At 36.6% G+C, this 22504-nt stretch overlaps 1 protein-coding gene across 1 annotated transcript in view; it reads left to right on the forward strand.

The window, feature by feature from the left end:
- Positions 1-21270, forward strand: part of LOC115217514 (E3 ubiquitin-protein ligase TRIM9-like) — a 62652-nt gene extending 41382 nt beyond the window's left edge. The window contains exons 3-8 of the mRNA XM_029787237.2: positions 11739-11972; positions 12933-13089; positions 13347-13486; positions 15313-15451; positions 18252-18295; positions 20731-21270. Coding sequence (XP_029643097.1) covers positions 11739-11972; positions 12933-13089; positions 13347-13486; positions 15313-15451; positions 18252-18295; positions 20731-20748 — 732 coding nt within the window. The 3' untranslated portion in view covers positions 20749-21270. The remainder of the gene's footprint in view (positions 1-11738; positions 11973-12932; positions 13090-13346; positions 13487-15312; positions 15452-18251; positions 18296-20730) is intronic.
- Positions 21271-22504: the final 1234 nt, after the last annotated feature.

Consider the following 22504-nt stretch of genomic DNA (forward strand, 5'->3'; position numbering starts at 1 on the left):
CTTTCTCAGATAACTTTTCTTTCCCTGCATCAGCATCCCATGCACTTTTAAATCCAGCAAGAATAACCCTATGTTGATGATGCCATCCTTCACTTCTTTATAACCTTTCACACAGGCATCATTTATATACAGCCTAGACCAAATGTACATAAAGAATGATCTGCTACCAACCAAGACAAGCAAAACACAGTCAAAGAAATGCACTAACAACATTACAACCTCTCATCAACAACCAATCACTAAAACCTTAATCCATTAGCATTTAAACTGGCCAGATTTGGCCTCTTACATCTACTCTGCAATGTCATTCTAAAAATAAAACAATCACATCAATGAAATCTCAAAGCTGCAAGATAATGCATGATTAATACAAAACAATGTGAATAAATAAGCATTACATTTGAAAGAATCATCATCATTTAACTTCCATTGTCCATGCTGGCTTGGGTTGGATGGTTTGATCAGGGCTGGAAGGCTGCACCAGACACTAGTCTGATTTGGCATGGTTTCTATGGGTGGATTCCCTTCTTAATACCAACCACTCCAAGAGTGTAGTGGGTGCTTTTCACATCTCACTGGCATGGGTACCATTTGTGTGACACCATATCTGCCATGACTACAATTTTACTTAGCTTGATGGGTCTTCTTCTCAAGCACGACATAATGCCAAAGGTCTTGGTCATTGCTTCCATGAGGCCCAATCCTTGAATGGTGCTTTTTACGTGCCACCAGCTTCGGTGCCAGTTATGTGACACCAGCATCAGCCATGGCTACAATTTCACTTGACTTGATGTGTTTTCTCAAGCACAGTATATCACCAAAGGTCTCAATCACTAGTCATTGCCTTTGTGAGGCCCAAAGTTTGAAGATCATGCTTCACCACCTAATCCCATGTCTTCCTATGTCTACCTCTACCACAGGTTCCTTACACATTTAGAGCTGAGCACTTCTTCAAACAGCTATCCTCATTCATACGCATCACATGACCATACCAGTGAAGTCGTCTCTCTTGTACACCACATCTCATGCCTCTTATGCCCAACTTTTCTCTCAAGATGCTTACTCTCTGTTGAACATTCACACTGACATTGCACATCCAGTGAAGCATACTGGTTTCATTTTTTTACGAGCCTACACATTTCCTCGGCTGTCATAGCCCATGTTTCACTGCCATATAGCATAGCTTTTGCACACAATCTGCCTTTCACTCTGAGGGAAAGGCCCTTTTAACCAGTAGAGGTAGGAACCCTCTGAACTTTGCCCAGCCTAATCTTATTCTCAAAGCTACACTCTCGGAGCATCCACCTTCGCTACTATAGTTAAACCTTTTAATGAGGAAGAATACATTTTATAATTTATAAAATTCACCACCATCTCTTTCTCTTTCTCTTTAATTGGGGTAACCATGTATCTCCTCCTCCACAACAAAACATCTATTTCTGTGCTTCTATCACAGTTTAAATTTCTCAACACTTTTCACAAAGCAAGCTCCCTCAAAACTATTTGCACCTCAGTTGAAGGGCCTTGTATTGTGAGTTACTTGCTTATTATTTGTTATATCACAATACTACACAGTGGCTGTGTGAGCTACAAAATCCTTGTCACCACTGTTATGTCACACATTTGGATGCCTCTACTACTCTACTGTTCTCTGCTGACATCTAGACTTCTCCCTCTATATCTACGTATTGGACTAGTCTATTTCATCATCTGGGGGTGTCCACACAACATTACTGATGATGCCATGTAAAAAATACCCTGTGAACTGTAAACTGGTTGGCATTAGGAAGGGAATCCAACCATAGAATCTATGCCAAAGCTCCTGTCAAACCATCCAACTCATATCAGATGGAAAACAAATGTTAAACGATGACTGTGATGATATACTAACCAATCAATAGCAACAGTTTGGTATCATTAATCAGATAAAGACAAATATTTATAGAAAAGTTTTTACAACATTGTAGAATCCTTAATCCAAAATACCATCCAATCCAAGAGATTTCTCATTTTTGTTGTAGTTCTTTCATGTTGAAATCATTTACATAAAATTATATAAATAACATCTGTAATGTTGCTTTGTTTAATGACAGAAATTATTGCTAACTAATAGCAAGCATTTCATTGGTATATGTTATATTATTCTTAGACTTGTGAGTCAGAGAAAAGAAATTGGAGGGGGCAGTTGTTATTGATGTTCAGGGAGATCTTGGACAGTGGGCCTCAATTATCCCATGATGTTCCCCTGTATCAGGAGGAGCACGTTACTATCATTTTTTTTTTCATTTTTTAAACTGTTTTATACTTCCCTTCTTTGGTTTATTGTATACTTTGTATATTTTCAATTGTTTTTGTTTCTTTAAATCATTTCATTATATGTAAACCCCTATACTTTATGTCTGTCTTTGTATTGTCTCCCTCATCCTTCACCCTGATGGCAAATAAAAGAAATCATTATTATTATTATTATTATTATTATTGTTATTGTTATTATTATTATTATTATTATTATTATTATTATTATTATTGTTATTGTTATTGTTATTATTGTTATTATTATTATTTTATGTTTGACTTTTGCTTTACATTTGTACAAGTTGGCTCCAAGTCTCATCCAGAGACCTCAAGAGACAACAAGTTGGAAGTTCATGTTGGTGTTATGCCTAGGGTACCATATATTCGGTTTTGTACATAGTGTTGTTCTAGAGAATGTTTAAGAAACCATAAGAAAATTATGTTTGTTTTAAAACTTGAGATTACATAGAAAGTACTTTGCATAAGATATGAGCGGTTCTAATGAGCACTATCTTTTGAATTTCTGCCATTTTGGGGTTTCCTGGTATCTGAGCTAGGTAGCAATCAGCCCCTTTTGCTATCATTCCCAGGGCACCTATGACAACAGGTATTGTTTTAGTTTTCAGGTTCCACATTTTGCTTATTTCTATTTCAAGATTTTTATATTTGCTCAGTTTTTGGTAGGTCTTGACAGATACGTTTATGTTGATTGGGACAGTCATATCAATGAGGAGGCATGATTTATTATTATTATTATTATTATTATTAAAGACTCCTGGATAGTTCTTAATTACCAGTTATTCTATATTTGAAAGTAGGCAACAACAAATCACCAAAGGTTTCAAGTAATGCCTTTTCCTGTGACTCAAAGAGACAATACTCTCCTTAGAATGCAGGCTGTACCCAACAATGCTATCTTCTGGATCACCTTGAGCCTTATTATTATTATTTATTAAGACAGTGAGCTGGCAGAATCATTAGCATGCCAGGCGAAATGCTTAGCAGTATTTCATCTGTTGCTATGTTCTGAGTTCAAATTCTGTCAAAGTTACTTTGCCTTTCATCCTTCCAGTGTTGATAAATCAAGTACCAGTGAAAAACAGATGGCTGCCCTTGTGGCAAAATTTGAAACCATTATTATTATTATTATTATTATTATTATTATTATTAATATTATTTCGGCAGTGAGCTAGCAGAATCATTAGCACACTGGCAAAATGCTTAGCAGCATTTCACCCATCTTTATGTTCTGAATTCAAATTCCGCCGAGGTCGACTTTGCCTTTCATTCTTTCCGGGTTGATGAAATAAGTACCAGTTACACACCAGGATCACTGTAATCAACTTGCCTCTCCCCCAAAATTTCAGGCCTTGTGCCTATTATAGAAACGATTATTATTATTATTGAGTGAGAGAGCAGTTCATGCCATCAAAGTGACACTGGGGTAAAATATACGAAGCCCAATATACCCATCATGACTACCCGTCTGATAAGGGTACACCAGGCACATGCATCACAACCATATGTGCACGACATGGTGATCTCATATCAAGATAAACAGCACATGACCTTGCAGGTGGGGCCCAGTTAGAATTTTCTTCAGGTTGAGTAGCCCATCCCGCTCAAAAGGTCCCTGAGTAAGGGTTGTTTAAGGATGTTGAAAGAACCACCCATGTTTCCAGAGGTGAATTATTCAAACCCCAAAGAATCCCTCTCAACACATGGCTATGATGCTCCCCCACCACTTCTGCTCGTGATCAGAGATGCACATATCATCAGCCACTAAGGGACATGCTCAACTGGTTACGGTCAAACAACTGACAAGCAAATCTGTGGTATTGAGCAGAATATTTGCTGTAGCCCATCTTTTATACCAGGACAAAACGATGTACATGATAACGCTTCCAATCAGTTAAGATCAGAAGCCATGAGAGCCACTGCCTGGTACTGCATCAGGGCATTTATTATTATTATTATTATTATTATCATTATTATTATTATAATTATTATTATTATTATTATCCTGATTTATATTATGTCTCAGCTCTATCCTGCAGCTTAGAAATGTAACATTTTTCTCAATGCATGCTGTTCCAAGTATTGCTGCCAACTGTGTATCTCCTATAAAGTTTGGTATTTGCAGCTTTTCATGCCAGAATATCGTTTTCTTTGAGATGGTCCCAAGTGCACCTTATCACAATAGGTACCACTCTCACTTTTGAATGTATTTCATTTCCAGTGCTAGTTCTTGATACTTCTCAACTCTCTCTTCATCTATCTTCACAATATTCTGGTCTGTAGGTATAGTTTCTATGATGATAGTTCACTCTTTGGACTCCTTCCATAGGGGAGTGATATCTGGTTGTTTATATTACAGCTTCTTATCTGTATAGACTGGTATATCCCATGTGAGTTTCACCTGATCATTTTCTGCATCTGGTTAAGGTTGGTGCTTATGCCACTTGTTGGAATTTCCTAGCCCATATTTTTCCTGCACAACTCCCAGTGTGTCTGCACTGCCACTTTGTCATAGCATTTTTATTATTATTATTATTATTATTATTATTATTATTATTATCATCATTATTATCATTATTATTATTATTATTATTATTATGATCATTATTATTATTATTATTGCAACGTGGCAGAATCGTTAGCATGCTGGGCAAAATGTTTAGCAGTATTTTGCCTGTTGTTATGTTCTGAGTTCAAATTCCACCGAGGTCAACTTTACCTTTCATCCTTTTGAGGTCGATAAATTAAGAACCAGTGAAACTCTGGGGTCAATGTAATCAACTAATCCCCTCCCCCTAAATGGCTGCCCTTGTGACAAAATTTGAAGCCATTATTATTATTATCATTATTATTATTATTATTATTATTATTATTATTATTATTATTATTATTAAGGTGGCGAGCTGACAGAATTATTAGCATGCCAGGTGAAATGCTTAGCAGTATTTCGCTTGTCATTACATTCTGAGTTCAAATTCTACTAAGGTCGACTTTGCTTTTCATCCTTTCGGGGTCGATAAATTAAGTACCAGTGAAACATTGGGGGGGGGGGGATGTAATTGACTATTCCCCTCCCTACAAATTTCAGGCCTTGTGCCTATAGTAGAAAGGATTATTATTATTATTATTATTATTATTATTATTATTATTATAAAGACAGTAAGCTGATAGAATCTTTAGCACACCAGACAGAATGCTCAACAGCATTTCATCTATCTTTACATTCTGTGTTCAAATTCCACTGAAGATGACTTTGCTTTTCATCCTTTCAGAGTTGATTAAACAAGTACCAGTTGAGCCCTGGAGTCATTGTAATTGACTTACCCTCTCCCGCCAAATTGCTGGCCTTGTGCTAAAATTTGAAACCATTATTATTATTAGTAGCGGTGGCAGCAGTAGTAGTGGGGACAGTAGAGGTTCATCATCGTCTTAAGCAAAGGTTACATTTCTGATAATCTAACATTCTGCATGATTTTATACAAAAATGCAATAAATTAATCTAAGACATTTTAATTGTTATTAGTGAATGCCACAGAAATAGAACTATTAACAATGTCGTCGTCGTCTTCTTCTTCTTCTTCCTCCTCCCCCCCCTCCCCTCCTCCTCTTTCGATCAGGACACTCACCATCAGCCACAAAGAATAATCTCTAATTCAAGCATACTCTAAGCTATTAAGAACGCGTGTGGCAACTTGAAGATCCATCCACCACACGCAATAGACTGGCAGTTGCACGGGTGCAAAAGCTACATTGTTATCCTCATTATGAAAACGGTGGCTTTCTTTAAATGGGTGGAGAGCTGAACCATCCTGGGGTACAGAGGATTCGCAATCTAGACTAGGGTCTGAAAGTTTACCACACCATAGTGGGTTACACCATGGTTCCTCTGCTTTGAGGTAGAAGTAGGAAAAAGAGTGAGAGAAAGTTGTGGTGAAAGAGTTGAGCGGGGTTCACCCCCCCCCCCCCCATGCTGGAGCCTCGTGGAGCTTAGGTGTTTTAAGCTCAATAAACACTCACAATGCCCAGTCTGGGAATCGAAACTGCGTTTACGACTGCAAGTCTGCTGCCCTAACTACTGGGCCATTGCGCCTCCACTGTCAGCTGCTGTTAGAATTCTTCACAGGTGTCATTAATTTTGCAGTGATGATGCCTTCCCTGTCTTTTGTTTTACTTGTAACATTCATGACTTTTCAAACATCATTATTATTATTATCATTACTTTCATTAGTATCTTCTTTCAATTCTGTTTCCATTTCTTGCCAAGTGCCTTCCTGACACCTAGGGCAGAGAAAGAAATGTACTGTATACATTGGTTGGCCATTAAAACAAACACACCAGAGTGTTTATTTATAGAGTCATATGACATAGAAAAAGGAGAAGACTGAGAGAAAAAGTAAAAAATAGAAAAGTAAGCATAAAATAAAGTGGGGAAAAGGGAAAGAAAATTCACAGCAACAATCATCATCATCATCATCATCATAATAATAATAATAATAATAATAATAATAATAATACATTATTATTGCATCATTAGTACAATATAAAGTCAAATTGTGTATGGAACAACTATATTTTAGTTTTGTTTTAGTATTTTACAACTATAATACAGTTTCTGAATTTAAGAAGAAAAATACCAATTTTGAAAACCAAAACAAGGAATTTGTGTTCATATTTTGGATTATTTGGATTTCTTTCTGAAAGTCTGTTGAGTGAGTGAAGAACAGTTTCACTTCACACTTCTTTCTAAAAGGAAATAGGAGAGGGTAGCATGTCTTATTTTAATGTCTGAGGTTGGGAAACGGTTTATTTTTAGAAGCTGCTTCTACCTAAGAAAACTCCTTTTCATCCTGTTTTCCTTTTTTGTTTTGTTTGGTTTGTTTGTTTTTCTCTTTTAACCATTCCTTGCATACATTTCCTCATTTTAGATTATGTAAAACATTAATTGGAGGAAAATTATTTCATATTTCTAGACTTCTATTTCCAGATTTATCTTTAATTAACAGGGCTTGAGGAGAAAAAAGGGTCCATTTTGGTTTAAGAAATTTTTCCTTTACCAATTCCAGTTGACTTAATACTTCTTCTAAATTCCAATAGTTCTGAGTTCCTTGACATACACATTTAGGGAAATATTTAACCCTTTCGTTACTGTATATATTTTGGGATGCACTGTGTTTCTTTCAATTACTTTAAATATAACAATGAATTTAGTAAAATAACTTAGTTATCATTAAGCTAGTGTTAGGAACATAAATTGTGACTAAGGTTTGGTGGAAGATTTTAATTCAAAACTTATGCAAACAAGACATTTGTACTCAGAGCCCGAGCCGGTTTGGTAATGAAAGGGTTAAACAATCTATTAAATAATGCATTACAGCTTCTCTACTTTCTAAATATCTGGTAATTTAATGTATTCACATTTGTGCTGTTACCATTATGGTTTCATAATGATGATGCTGATGTATGTTGTTGATGTTGTACACCAGTTCAACCTGAACTGAACAGTCTTATATTCAAAGATGTTCTATCCAAAATTATTCCATTTCTTCTTTCTTTTTTTTTTTTTTGGCATGCAGGTGTTAGAGATGGCTTGTGTACCTTGTCTGCCTTGTGTACTACATTATACAATCTAGCCTTATTACTTGGTAGTGTTACTGGAAGGAGATTTGGCTGCTATTTCTAGCAGCTATGAAGGCCCTCTTATTAGCTCGTGATGTCTGTATACAAAGTAGAAGTATTTCTGCATGAGATACCAAGATACATATTTATAGCTGATAAAATGAACACCAAGATATATATACTACTAAAATAATAAAACTATTAGCATTACTATGGAAATTCTACAGCTGTTAGTGCCATGTAAAAGAGCACCAGTACTGGTTCCTCATAAAAAGCACCCAGTACACTCTGTACACTGATTGGCATTAGGAAGGGCATCCAGCCATAGAAAACATGTCAAAACAGACAACTGGTGCCTGGTGCAGCTCTGTGAGTTGCCAGTTCCTGTCAGACTGTCCAACCCATGCCAGCATGGAAAACAGATATTAAATGATGATGTTGGAAGCTTATAGTGAACTAATCACGGAGAACATTTTTTTTTTTGTTTCTTTTTTGAAGTGTTTGTTTCTTGAGATAATGTAAAGTCAATTGATTAGTAGTGCTGAAGGTGTGGCTTTAAGAGGGAATACCTTTGAAAACTATCTTCTTTGGTATTTGTCACCTCTTCTACCTTGAGAGTTGTTAAATGTAGTATTTATATTTTTGCAAATACTAGGCGTAGGAGTGGCTGTGTGGTAAGTAGCTTGTTTACCAACCACATGGTTCCAGGTTCAGTCCCACTGCATGGCACCTTGGGCAAGTGTCTTCTACTATAGCCTCGGGCCGACCAAAGCCTTGTGAGTGGATTTGGTAGACAGAAACTGAAAGAAGCCCGTCGTATATATGTATATATATATGCGTGTGTGTGTTTGTGTGTCTGTGTTTGTCCCCCTAGCATTGCTTGACAACCGATGCTGGTGTGTTTATGTCCCCGTCACTTAGCGGTTCGGCAAAAGAGACCGTTAGAATAAGTACTGGGCTTACAAAAGAATAAGTCCCGGGGTTAAAAAAGGCGGTGCTCCAGCATGGCCGCAGTCAAATGACTGAAACAAGTAAAAGAGTAAAAGAGTATGTTCTAGAGGAGCTACAAACAAATTGTCGCTGAGAGAAATATTGATTCACTTTTCTTCATCTTTACATTGTGACTGTTGTTATTAAAATTATTGAGCATGTGTTGAAAGAATAACATAATGTATATTGGTGCATGGAACTATACAGATACTAAAAAAAAGAGAGAGAAAGAAAGAGGTATATTACACACATACCAGCATAACTAGATGTTCACACACATAAACAGAGAAGAGAGAGAGAGAGTAAAATGTCTCAAATCAAATAAGTGTTGAATCAGTAACATGAAATAGGCAGCACCAAAATGTCTCAGACCTGTAGCAAATGCTTTAATAACCCTTTAGCATTCAACCCATATCAGGGCCAAATATTCTACTTTTTTTTTTTTTGTTCAAACCATCCAGATCTGGCCTCTTGCAACTACTCTGCAATGTGATTCTAACAATAAAAAAATCATGTAATTGAAATCTTGAAGCTATGAGACAACACATGATTAATTTAAAGCAGTGTGAACAAATAAGTATCATATCTGACACAGTAATTTGAAGGCTAAAGGGTTAAACAATGTTACCAAGGAAATGAAATTAAAGTTAGTCTGTCTATAATATTATTGTTAAAATATAACTACAAGTGTGTGGTTTCAACAGCCCCTAATCTATATCCTTATTTTAATATCAGAGGAAAGTAAGATGGTAAACTGGTAGAATTGTTAGCAGGCCAGGTAAAATGCTTAGCAGCATTTCGTCCATCTTTGCATTCTGAGTTCAAATTCCTCTGAGGTTAATTTTGACTTTCATCCTCTTGGGGTTGATAAAATAAGTACCAGTTGAGCAATCAACTTATTCCTACCTCTGAAATTGCTAGCCTGGTGCCAAAATTTGAGACCAATATCAGAGAAAAGTTCAGAATTGATATATTTTGTTGTCATCTCTGAAATTGCTAGCCTGGTGCCAAAATTTGAAACCAATATCAGAGAAAAGTTCAGAACTAATATATTTTGTTGCCATCTCTGAAATTGCTAGCCTGGTGCCAAAATTTGAAAGCAATATCAGAGAAATGTTCAGAATTGATATATTTTGTTGCCATCTCTGAAATTTCTAGCCTGGTGCCAAAATTTGAAATCAATATCAGAGAAAAGTTCAGAACTGATATATTTTGTTGCCATCTCTGAAATTGCTAGCCTGGTGCCAAAATTTGAAACCAATATCAGAGAAAAGTTCAGAACTGATATATTTTGTTGCCATCTCTGAAATTGCTAGCCTGGTGCCAAAATTTGAAAGCAATATCAGAGAAAAGTTCAGAACTGATATATTTTGTTGCCATCTCTGAAATTGCTAGCCTGGTGCCAAAATTTGAGACCAATATCAGAGAAAAGTTCAGAACTGATATATTTTTGTTGCCAAGTCTAGAAAGCCAATTGACTATAGATGCTCTGACATTGGCTCATATGCTATCATATAGTCTACTATAATGATATTTATTTATTTCTTGTAGTATGTTATCAACCATTGAGAACTAAATAATTACTTCATGGTCCTGAAGAGAAAACCATATCTCTTTGATGCAAATTTTAACAAAATATATAACGACATCTACATATGTGTATGGTTAACAGTTTGGTATCATAGTTTTATTTCAATGGCTTTCACTTTAACCTTATGTGACCCTAACCCAACATTCCACAACTAAGTTGTGCTTTTTTTTTTTTTTTTTCATGTTCACCCTGTAACCTCTGATGTTCAGTGCTAATGTCAATGTTGAGTACAAATTAGAAGCCAACACTTTACCCAAACAAACTGCTATCTTTCATTTCTACTGCTTAGCTTTACTTAAAGACAAGCATTTCGGTTAGAAATTATTCTCCCAATTTCTCAGTTAATGAAATCTTATTCCAGTTACCTCATCAACAAAATTTTATTTGTAAAATATTGTCCCTTCATCAATGAATTCTGAGTTATGACACAACATACATTATGACAAACATTGATTTTTTAAAATTTCATTTTTTGATTTAAAAAGGTTGATGCTATGTATAAAGCAAACAACTGTGTGGGTAACACATAAAAAGCATTCAGTACACTCTGTAAATTGGTTGGTGTTATGAGGGATATCCTGCTGTAGAAATCATATCAACACAGACATTTGAAGCCTGTTGCAGCTCTCCAGCTTGTCATGTCTTGTCAAACCATCCAACCTATGCCAGCATAGGTGGTGGCAGTGGTGGTGGTGGTGGTGGTAGCAGCAGCTATGATGTAGTAGTGATGGTGGTGGTAGTGATAGTGAAGGCACATGGCTCAGTGGTTAGAGCGTCGAGCTTACGATTTTGAGGTTGTGAGCTTGAATCCCGGACCGGGCTGCGTGTTGTGTTCTTGAGCAAGACACTTTATTTCACGTTGCTCCAGTTCACTCAGCTGTAGAAATGAGTTGCGACGTCACAGGTACCAAACTGTATCAGCTGTTGCCTTTCCCTTGGATAACACTGATGGCGTGGAGAGGGGAGGCCGGTATGCATGGGTGACTGCTGGTCTTCCATAAACAACGTTGCCTAGACTTGTGCCTGGGAGGGTAACTTTCTAGGTGCAATCCCATGGGCTGTGTCATGACTGAAGGGAGTCTTAAGTAGTGACAGCAACAGTGATGATGTAGTAGTGGTGGTGGTGGGGGTGGTTATCTCTGGAAGGATAGTCATTTTAATAAATATAACTCCTGATTCGCTACCTATTAAAAGTTGTTGACATTCATCTTTTTCCTTTATTTTTCAGTGTAACTGTACTGAATTTCAAAAAAATGTGATTGAAAAGTGTGATGAATTAATAGAGTCAATCAGAGCCCGTCGGCAATATTTGTTAGATACTCTAAATAATGAAAAAGAAATGAAAATTTTGACACTGAAAGAACAAGTTTCCCATTGTACCAGCCTTCTACAACGTACCACTGGACTACTTCAGTTTGGTATTGAAGTCTTAAAAGAAAGTGATGCCTTCTCTTTTTTACAGGTAATTCTATGTTTTAATGAAAATTGTTTGAAGTATTTTTTGGTTATAACTCTGGACTCTGAATCCAGCAATCTGAGTTCAGATTTCGATGGAACCTAATTTGTTCGTATATTTTCTAGAGAGTGACTGACAAAGGTTTTGCTGAGTTTGTCCAGTGCAAATTGCTACTGACAGTAATGCCCAAGTCATGTTCACAAGAAAACTTCTTGATATTAGTGTTGTGGAGAGAGTATGTGGACGCTGGGTTTTTCCTCCCAAAATGCATGGTGGTACACTAGTCCACAGCCAGCTTGAGTTGCCAGTCCATGATCCATTGTTGCATTGTGTCTAGGTCTGATTGCAGGAAAGATCTATAGTGTTCAGGATCTGTCTGTTTTATCTCAAGATACAGCTTGATGTCATCTGCATATTTCAGCACTATGGCATTCTTTAAGTTGGCATCTGAGTCATTAATGTATGCTCACTTTTATTAGTTACAACTCAAGGTCTGTGATCATGCTGTGGTACCAGCATTATTATATGTTTCTATCAAACTTTACTTCTATCTTACAAATTATTCGAAAATCATCTAAGCAACAAGGTTGTTTGGGAGCAAGTGTTTTTTATGTGTTTGAGACAAAAAAAAATTTCAAATACTGAAAACTGTGTTACCATAATTCATAGGAAATTCCAAAATTCCTAATAGAAAATGTAATATAAATGCTTGTGCTATGACACCTTTTGTATATCAATTTATGACATTACTTTAACAGTACACCACCATAGAACTGGATATGAATTTATGATTGCTTTACTTTTTCATTTTAACTCCTTGATTAGATGCAAAAAATAAAATTCACCTTTGTCAGGTATAGCTCGTCAATATTCTGTATTTCTCATCTGATGACTTTTTCTCTTTTTTCCAGATAATAATGGTTGTTTATTTTATATTCTGTTTCACTGAGGTCATTTCTCTTTCAGATTTCCAATGCTTTGATAAATCGCGTTTCTACAGCTGATGAAAATTTCAACAGAGAAATTGAATTAACAGCTCGAGTTTCACCAAAATTTGAATTAGGGTTTGACAACGAACACATCTTACAATCAATAGAGAATATGGACTTTTATGAAATGAAAGGTAAGGGATTTTACTTGTTCTTTCAATATGATATTGAGGTGCTATCATCATTGTTTTAATGTCCCCTTTTCCACACTTGCATGGGTCAAACGGAGTTTATTGAAGCAAATTTTCTATAGCCAGCTGCCTTTCCTATTGCTGACTCTCACCTGTTTTCAAGCGTGGAAATATTTCCCCATGGCTAGACATGTTTTTGCGGAATATTGGAAATGAGTGGTGGTTAAATAAATAAACAATGTTTCTCTTGTTTCTTGCAGCTCCTGGCCAGCCTGTGATAATTCCTGAAGACTGTAGTGCTGAGAATAACAGTGTTACCATAGCATGGCAGCCTCATCCAAGTGGTATTGTTGAAACTTTTACTTTGGAACTGGATGATGGCAACAGTGGAGATTTTAGGGTTAGTAAATATTCTTTCTATTTTGAGCACAGAGGGGGAGAGAGTAAGCCAATTACGTCAACCCCATTACTCAACTGGTACTTATTTTTACCAACCCCAAAAGGATGAAAGGCAGAGTTGATCTTAGAATATGATCTCAAAATGTAACGAAATGGAAGAAATACTGCTAAGCATGTTACCTGACATGTTAACAATTCTGCCAGCTTGGCATAAAACTTATGGAAAGCCATGTCTCAGCAAGACTCAGAGCACTGCATCTAAGTGTTGTAGTTTCTATAACTGACTTGAGAGTATTGCTCTCATTGGTCATTTTGCCACAATGGATTTAATCAGTCTGAACAATCTATACTTTTGCATGATCTTATTGATGTTTTTACAGCTGGCTGTTCTTGTTGCAGACAACTAATCATCTACAATTGTGGGCAAAAGTTTGGAACATAGGTCTGAAAATTAGAATTTTTATATTAACTGCTCAAATAAATATGCCGTATATATACGAATCAAATTGTACTTGGGCAAAACAATTTCATTTTTTTTTTTAAATGTCCCAAGTTTTTGGCCACAACTGTATGCATCATCATCATCTTCGTTTAACATCTGTTTTCCATGCTGGCATGGGTTGGACAGTTTGGCAGGAGATGGCAACCCATAGAGCTGCACCAGGCTCCAATTGCCTGTTTTGGCAAGGTTTCTATAGCTGGTTGCCCTTTCTAATGTCAACCACTTCACAGAGTGTACTGGGTGCCACCAGCACAGATACTTTTGATGTGGCACCAGCATGGATCAAGAAAAAATTTTTACTTTGTTGTTTTCAAATAACCTGCCTGCTATGAAAGGAATCTGATATAAAGTCTGTAACATAATTTAAATGACTTTCAGTTTTCTTCTTCTGTGACTTCAGATTAAAAAAAAAAACAACTAGATGTTTGCTAGGCACAGGCGTGGTGTGGTGTGGGCAAGTAGTTTTCTTCCCAACCACATGATTTTTGGATCAGTCCCACTGTGTAGCACCTTGGGCATGTGTCTTTTACCATAGCCCTGAGCTGAGTAAAGCCTTGTGAGTAGATTTGGTAGACAAAAATTGAAAGAAGTCCATTGTAATATATGTATGTGTGTGTTTTTCTCATATTGCATGATTGTTGTTTGGCCATGGGTAAACGGTAAGAGTTGGCAACAAGAAGGGCATCTGGTCATAGAAAATTTGTCTTGGCAAATTCTGTCCAATCCATGCAAGAATAGAAAAGCAGACCTAGATGCACAGGGGCAATAAACACCAAAGATGCTCAGAAAACAGATTCCATCACATGCCAGAGGAAGAAACTAGAAGTAGTTGATAGCTTCCGCTACCTAGGTGACCAAGTCTGTAGTGGGGGTGAATGCTCAGGGAGCATTGCACTAGAATAAGAATATCCTGGGCTAAGTTCAGAAAGCTCCTACCTTTACTGGTGATAGAGGGCCTCTTGCTCAGAGTGTAAGGTAGACTGTATGATGCATGTGTGCATACTGCTATGAACACATGCATACACCAGGCCAGCAAATTCAAGGGAGGGGTAATTCCATTACATCAACCCCAATGCTCAGTTGGTACTTATTATATTGACCTCAAAAGGCTGAAAGGCAAAGTCAGTTTCAGCAGAACTTGAACTCAGAAAATAAAGACGGATGAAATGTTGCTAGTCATTTTGCCCAGCAAGCTAACAATTCTGCCATTTTGCCACCCTAATCCTGTGTAGTATTGAGTATGACTAAACAGTCTGACAAAAACTGATGTAGCTGCTGTATAAAACTAATTCTACATTTTACTTTTTTTTTTCTGCCAACTGCAGGTTGTGTATGTTGGACGAGAGACAATGTGTACAGTTGATGGTTTGCACTTTAACAGTATCTACAATGCAAGAGTGAAAGCTCATAATAATGTTGGTGAAAGCAACTTCAGTGAAATGGTCAGTTTACAGACTGCTGAAGGTAAGTCAAATTTATCTTTTATCTTTTAATTATTTCAGTCATTAGACTGTGGCCATGCTAGGGGCCCTACCTTCAAGAACTTTAGTTGAATGAATTGACCTCACTACTAGTTCTTCCTTTTAAGCCCAGTACTTATTAAAATGATAATAATAAAAAATCAATGGAAATTGTAGTTGTGATCCCTGTGCCGGTGGCACGTAAAATGCACCATCCAAACATGGCTGATGCCAGTGCCGCCCTGACTGGCTTCCATGCCGGTGGCACGTAAAAAGCACCAATCTGATCGTGGCCGTTACCAGCCTCACCTGGCACTTGTGCTGGTGGCATGTAAAAAGCACCTACTACACTCACGGAGTGGTTGGCATTAGGAAGGGCATCCAGCTGTAGAAACACTGCCAGATCAGACTGGAGCCTGGTGCAGCCTTCTGGCTTTCCAGATCCCAGTTGAACCGTCCAACCCATGCTAGCATGGAGAACGGACTTTAAACGATGACGACAATGATGATGATGATGATGATGAATGAAATTATTGTATTCAGTGCTCAGGTGCACCACAACTTGTCATAAGTGCGTATAAAGCATATGCAGTAATGTACAAATGTCTGGGGAGTGAACAGTGTATGAGTCAGATACATGCTTGCGTGTGTATGGAGGGGAGAAAATCAGGTGTAGTGTTGGCGAATCTCAGGAAGCATGGAAGTTTTGAAGGATGCAGTGCTCCGACAACTAACAACTGATGCTGGCAGTTTGTTCCATGCTTCAGCAACTCTTAGTGTGAAAAAATGTTTCCGAAAGTCATGGGAGCTGTGCTGTTTTCTGACTTTGTAAACATGTCCACGGGTGTTTGACAGATGGAGTTTGAAAAGGTGCTCAGAGTTACTGTTTGTAAGATGGTTAATGATAATAATAATAATAATTATTATTATTATTATTCAAATGAGTGCCAAGATTGATGAAAGCAAAGTTAGAAAGAAGAGAGCTCACAAAATAAAAATTGAAATCATCAAGGGAAGATTTAAAAGCATTTAACACTTTACCGGTTGTCATATTATTGTTTTCATTAAGTAAATGAAGCAGGCACGTTTTATACATGTATTGTCATTTACGTTTTTGAAGAACTGAGCTATTTGTGTCTATAGTAAAGGGGCTTAATCCATAAAATACTTAACATTATGTTATATCCTGTTACATCCCCATTTATCAAATGAAAAATTATAAATTTCTAATCAATGTTCTAGTTACATACGAAGTCCTTAAGCTTTGCCGAGAGCTTTCTTATTGTCACAGGGTGGCCTAATATCGCTGGTGGTTGGTCAGTCTGCACTTGTATGTAGCAGGACCTCTGTAGGCTGATGCTGATGAATTATGTCTGACCAGTCTTCCATCCTTGTGCATTCTGACGACTTAGCTACGTGGTTCCATGCTTTTATCTACAACTGTTGCTGGTTACCATGTGTTATTTTCTTGAAGGACACTCTTTGTTGCCTATAACTAATTCAGAAAGGTCTTTTACATTTCTATTGTAGTACTGTTCACATTTTTTGCTTTTGTGCTAAGCAAGACATAATTGCACTTTAGTTTTTCTAAAGCAGATTTTATATGTGCTTTATCTTCTATTTACATCTTTGTACTGAGCTGTTTATGTATATATATATATGCAATTAAAGGAATTTAATCCATAAAATGTTTATAAGTTTGTCTTAAACATCCATGCTTGTTTTCAGACTTTTAGTTGGCTCTTGTTTCCTGCATTCTGAGTAATATAAAGCTGTCCTTTCATAAGTCCCAAGTTGCTCTGGTGGCTAAAAAAAAAATTGAGAATGCATATCATGTGATGCATGGACATCAGGGAAGCATGTCCTGTATATTACATGTAACAGGACAGTCAAAGGTTTAAAATATCCTAATAATTTTAAGAATTGAACAATATTGCTTTTGTTGTGTTTAGGGAGGGTCATTATGCCAATAAAATTAACACAGACACTGGTTCAATTCCACTCCTTTATTTTAAATCAATTGGTTAAGTATCCAACAAATTAATCAAATAGTCATTGAAAAGGTTGCAAGTAGCAATGCAAGAGCTTTGACAAACAAAGACAAAACAAATTAAACAGTTATTTAACCAATTGACTAATAATAAAGGAGTGGAATTGAACCAGTGCATGTGTTAATTATATTGGCATAATGACTCTCCCTGGACACAACAAAACTTGTTTCAACACATGAATTCACATAAAGAACCCTGCAAACTAGATACAAAAATAAAGAATAGTATTGCTCATTTTAATGTAAACTAGCAGTATCGCCTGGCGTTGCCCGGGTTTGTTTCGACCCTTTACTTTAGAATTGAAATTTTTGAAAAGTAAAAATTTTTTCATTATGTAGTTTGTTCTTCTCTTTAAGTGAACATTTTTCTGGTTGAAATACACCAAAAAATGGCGACACAGCAGTAAAAAAATCGTAAAAAATTGGGATTTTCATAGAAAAAAAAGCACCTTTTTGATGTAAATAATTTTTAGTGTTAACATGGTCCGATTTGAATTTTTTCTTCTACGGAAGGAAGAGCAAGCCTTCTTCTATCATACTTTCAATTTTGGTCAACTTGCACCGTAGGGTCTCAGAGGAGATAGTGTTAGTTGAAGGCTACCAAAACTGCCATACACAGACAACTTCAGCTTTATATAGAGAGAGATTTAGTCTTCTATACAGCATAGGTAACATGTCTTTCTGTGATGTGAGACAAATATTGAAATTAATTTGTATTACTCCACTTCAATATTTAAAATTTATCTTTTTGCAGGATTTGCAGTTCCATTTGCTTGCCTTAATGTCGCTTCAAATCAGGTAATTGTTTATCTTTTTTACATATATTTTCATTTATGACAATAAATGTAGAGCTTCTCTTGATGAGAATTCTTTTCCATTCTTCTAGATATGGTAGATTTTGAGATACCAGAGCAGAAATTCAGTGAAGGTGCTTGGCCTAGCAGTTGGGGTGTTGAATTAGCAATTTAACAATCTTGGTTTTGGTTCCTGAACCGGTCGGTGCATTGTGTTCTTGAGTAAAACACTTCATTTCATGTTGCTCCAGTCCACTCAGCTGAAAATGAGTCACCCTGCAACAGACCAGCATCCTGCATAGGGGGAATGTCATGATCTCAGACACTTATATGCCGTGGAAACCAGGTAACTGGCCTAATGTATCACAGTAAACACTCAAGAAAGCAACCAGTCAAGTTTCTCTGAACTCCACCCAGGGCCATCTCTCCTCTTATCACTGCTATTGTCTTGAGCTTTCTGCTAACCACTTTATCCAATCTTTTCTCCTCTGCAAATTCTCTCTCCTGCCATGCTTTCGCTGCAGCTATTAACTCATTGATGATCCAACCGAACTTCAGTCAATTGTAGTCGTGATACCTGTGCCGGTGGCACGTAAAAAGCACCATCCGAATATGGCCAATGCCAGCGCCACCTTGACTGGCTTCTGTGCCGGTAGCACGTAAAAAGCACCAACCGATCGTGGCCGCTACAAGCCTCACCTGACACCTGTGCCGGTGGCACGTAAAAAGCACCCACTACACTCATGGAGTGGTTGGCGTTAGGAAGGGCATCCAGCTGTAGAAACAGTGCCAGATCAGACTGGAGCCTGGTGCAGCCTCCTGGCTTACCAGACCCCAGTTGAACCGTCCAACCCGTGCTAGCACAGAAAACGGACGTTAAACGATGATGATGATGATGATTTCATCAATCTTACATTTCATGTCCTTTAAAATTTGCTGCACAATCAGAACAATTATACTGTGTTATTGTCAGCTGTTGTAAAAATTTTATATCAGCTACAAAAAGTTTATAAAAGTAAACTATAATAAAGGATATTTCTTTGCCAAAAATTACAATGGCCAAACATGATACTGAATCCAATTTTACTTTCAACAGTAACATATACAGTGTCTTCAACAAGCCAGCAAGGGAGAAACTTCTGTGCTAGAAATAGTAGTAAAATCTTCCACAGTTCTTACCACACTATCTTAAGAATGGATAAACTGGATGATTTAGTCTTGGATATACAAAATAAATGAATGACCAAAATCTACAACATCTTTTGTTGATCAGAGCTAACTTGGAATTAATATCATTGAAGATTATCTTATTCCTATCAATAAGGGATATTCCATCAATCATAGTTTTTCTTAATCCATTTCTGATGAATATATAATGAGTTTTCTCATTTAAATAACTTCTACAAATACTTATCTTTTTTTTGGTCATTGAGACCATCTTAAAAGGTTTAGTCAAACAAATCAATCCCAGTCCATATCTTTTTCTTTTTTTTTACCAAAGCTTGATGCTTTTCTGTTGGTCTCTTGTGCTAAATTGCTAAGTTACACAGACAAACCCACACCCATTGTTAAGCAGAGTGTGTTGGGGCAAACACATACATGCATATTTTATATGTGTGACAGGCTTCCATCTACCAAATTCACTCACAAGCCATTGGTCAGCTCAGGGCTGATACTAGAGGACACTTGCCCAAGATGCCACATGGTTAGCTGATTAAATATTGATCCTGTCAGTGCTGGTGCCACATAATAAATCACCCAGTACACTCTGTAAAAGTGGTTGGTGTTAGGAAGAACATCCAGCTGTCTCTAGACCATGGCAAAACAGACAATGGAACTTGGTGTGGCTCCTAGGCTTGCTAGCTCCTGTCAAGCCATCCAACCCATGTCAGCATGCAGAACAGATGTTAAATGATGATGATGATGAAAAACAAGAAGTTTAATCAGATGCTTATACATTAATGTTTCTATAGTTTTCTCAACTGTAGGCGCAGGAGTGGCTGTGTGGTAAGTAGCTTGTTTACCAACCACATGATTCCGGGTTCATTCCCACTGTGTCTTCTACTATAGCCTCGGGCCGACCAAAGCCTTGTGAGTGGATATGGTAGACGGAAACTGAAAGAAGCCTGCCGTATATATGTATATATATATATATATATATATATATATATATATATATATATATATGCAAGTGTGTGTCTGTGTTTGTCCCCCCCCCCCCAACATTGCTTGACAACCGATGCTGGTGTGTTTACGTCCCTGTAACTTAGCAGTTTTGTGAAAGCGACCAATAGAATAAGTCCTGGGGTCGATTTGCTCGGCTAAAGGCGGTGCTCCAGCATGGCTACAGTCAAATGACTGAAACAAGTAAAAGAGTAAAGAGTAATCTAAAGATAATGTTTATTTTACAAATGACTCTTTGTTTCTTTCTAATTTCAGTGGCATCGTTTTGTTTGAATTTCAACTTCAGGCAGCTGGCAAATGGAATCCTTCACCGAAAACAAACGAAGTACATTAATTAAGTTCCTTTGTTTAACAACTAATTATTATAGTTTTCTTCTTTTAGACTTCTTTAGGTTTTAGTATCATTTATATTTGGTCTTATCAGTAAATTATTATTCATTATACGAACACAAATATAGAAACATGTTATACATACATATGTGTATATATGTATATAATATCATTTCATTTTGTTGGTTTCATTGTTTATATCTTTTATTTTCATTGAATTTTCTTCCAAATCCGTTTCCAATCCTAAAACCGAGTTATTACAATGAAATAGTAACCCTATGTGGTAAATGTTTGTAGGATAGAGGTAAGTTCCTGGCAAGTTAAATCCACAACCCATTTTACTATCCCCAGACATAGTCATTCCACTTGTCATTACAAGTTCCCTTGGAAAAAAAAAAGCATGAATATTATATAATTCTATTTACCTTCCCTACAAATTTGAAGCCTTGTGCCTATGTAAAAATATTTCATAACTTCCAATTGCTTTCATTGAAATTCAGACAGTTCACAGCTCCAATACTTCAGACGTGATTTAAATGTTACAGAAAAGAATCGCAAGATGGATTCTTCAAGCCGAGCCAACTGGCAGTAGACCTTGGGGTAGACCAAGAATGAGATGGTTGGAATAAGAAGGCAGCGAGCTGGCAGAAACGTTAGCATGTTTGGCAAAATGCTTAGCGGTATTTCGTCTGTTGCCACGTTCTGAGTTCAAATTCCGCTGAGGTCGACTTTGCCTTTCATCCTTTCGGGGTCAATTAAATAAGTACCAGTTACGCACTGGGGTTGATATAATCGACTTAATCCTTTTGTCTGTCCTTGTTTGTCCCCTCTGTGTGTAGCCCCTTGAATGAGATGGTTGGATAATATTGTCTCTGTTGATCATGCTTGAGAATCCAGTTGGAAATTGTAAAGATGATTGCTTCTGATAGGACCCTATGGAGGAGGTGCCTGAGGGCTCTACCCCAACAGCCCACCCAGGAATAGTGGGAGGAGAAAACAGATGGAACAATAATGTATATAATTGTTAATTTCATATAGGAAAGCCAAATACTTACAGTTAAATCATAATTGCTGTTAAGTAATTTTTTTACTTTGATGGTGCAATAAAACACATCTGAAATAGTAGTATATCCATACATAGTCACACATATATATACACACGCCCTTGTATAATTTAATTAATTCCTGTATTATATTGTGATGATGATTAACAAGATTTTGTTTTACTGCTACTGTTGTGATATTTCCTATACTCACTAATTACTTTGAGATGTGAAATTTGTTTTAAAGTTGACTAATCACAACTAGTATTTATCTATGATCAGGTGGGTGACCAACTGGAACATGTGCAGTTCTTATAGTAATGGCAAAATTTCTTCCTACTCAAATATTATAATATCTTCTTAAAACATTTTTTCCATGATACTTGTTAGTAAACTAATTGCTAATCTTCAATACTTTATCTTCTTATAATAAGCTATTGAAACTAAACAAATATATATATATATATATATATATATATAAATAAATAATAATGCAATACGCAAGTATTGCTTTCCAGTAAAAGATAGCCCATAAGGGTAAAATTATACATATAAAAGTAAATTTTCCAGTAAATATCGGTGCCTTGTTGTACCATTTATTTACTTTCATATGTATATATATATATATAATATAATATATATAATATAATATATAT

The sequence above is a fragment of the Octopus sinensis genome, linkage group LG11 (genome assembly GCF_006345805.1).
Source record: "Octopus sinensis linkage group LG11, ASM634580v1, whole genome shotgun sequence".
In the NCBI taxonomy this organism is placed as follows: domain Eukaryota; kingdom Metazoa; phylum Mollusca; class Cephalopoda; order Octopoda; family Octopodidae; genus Octopus; species Octopus sinensis.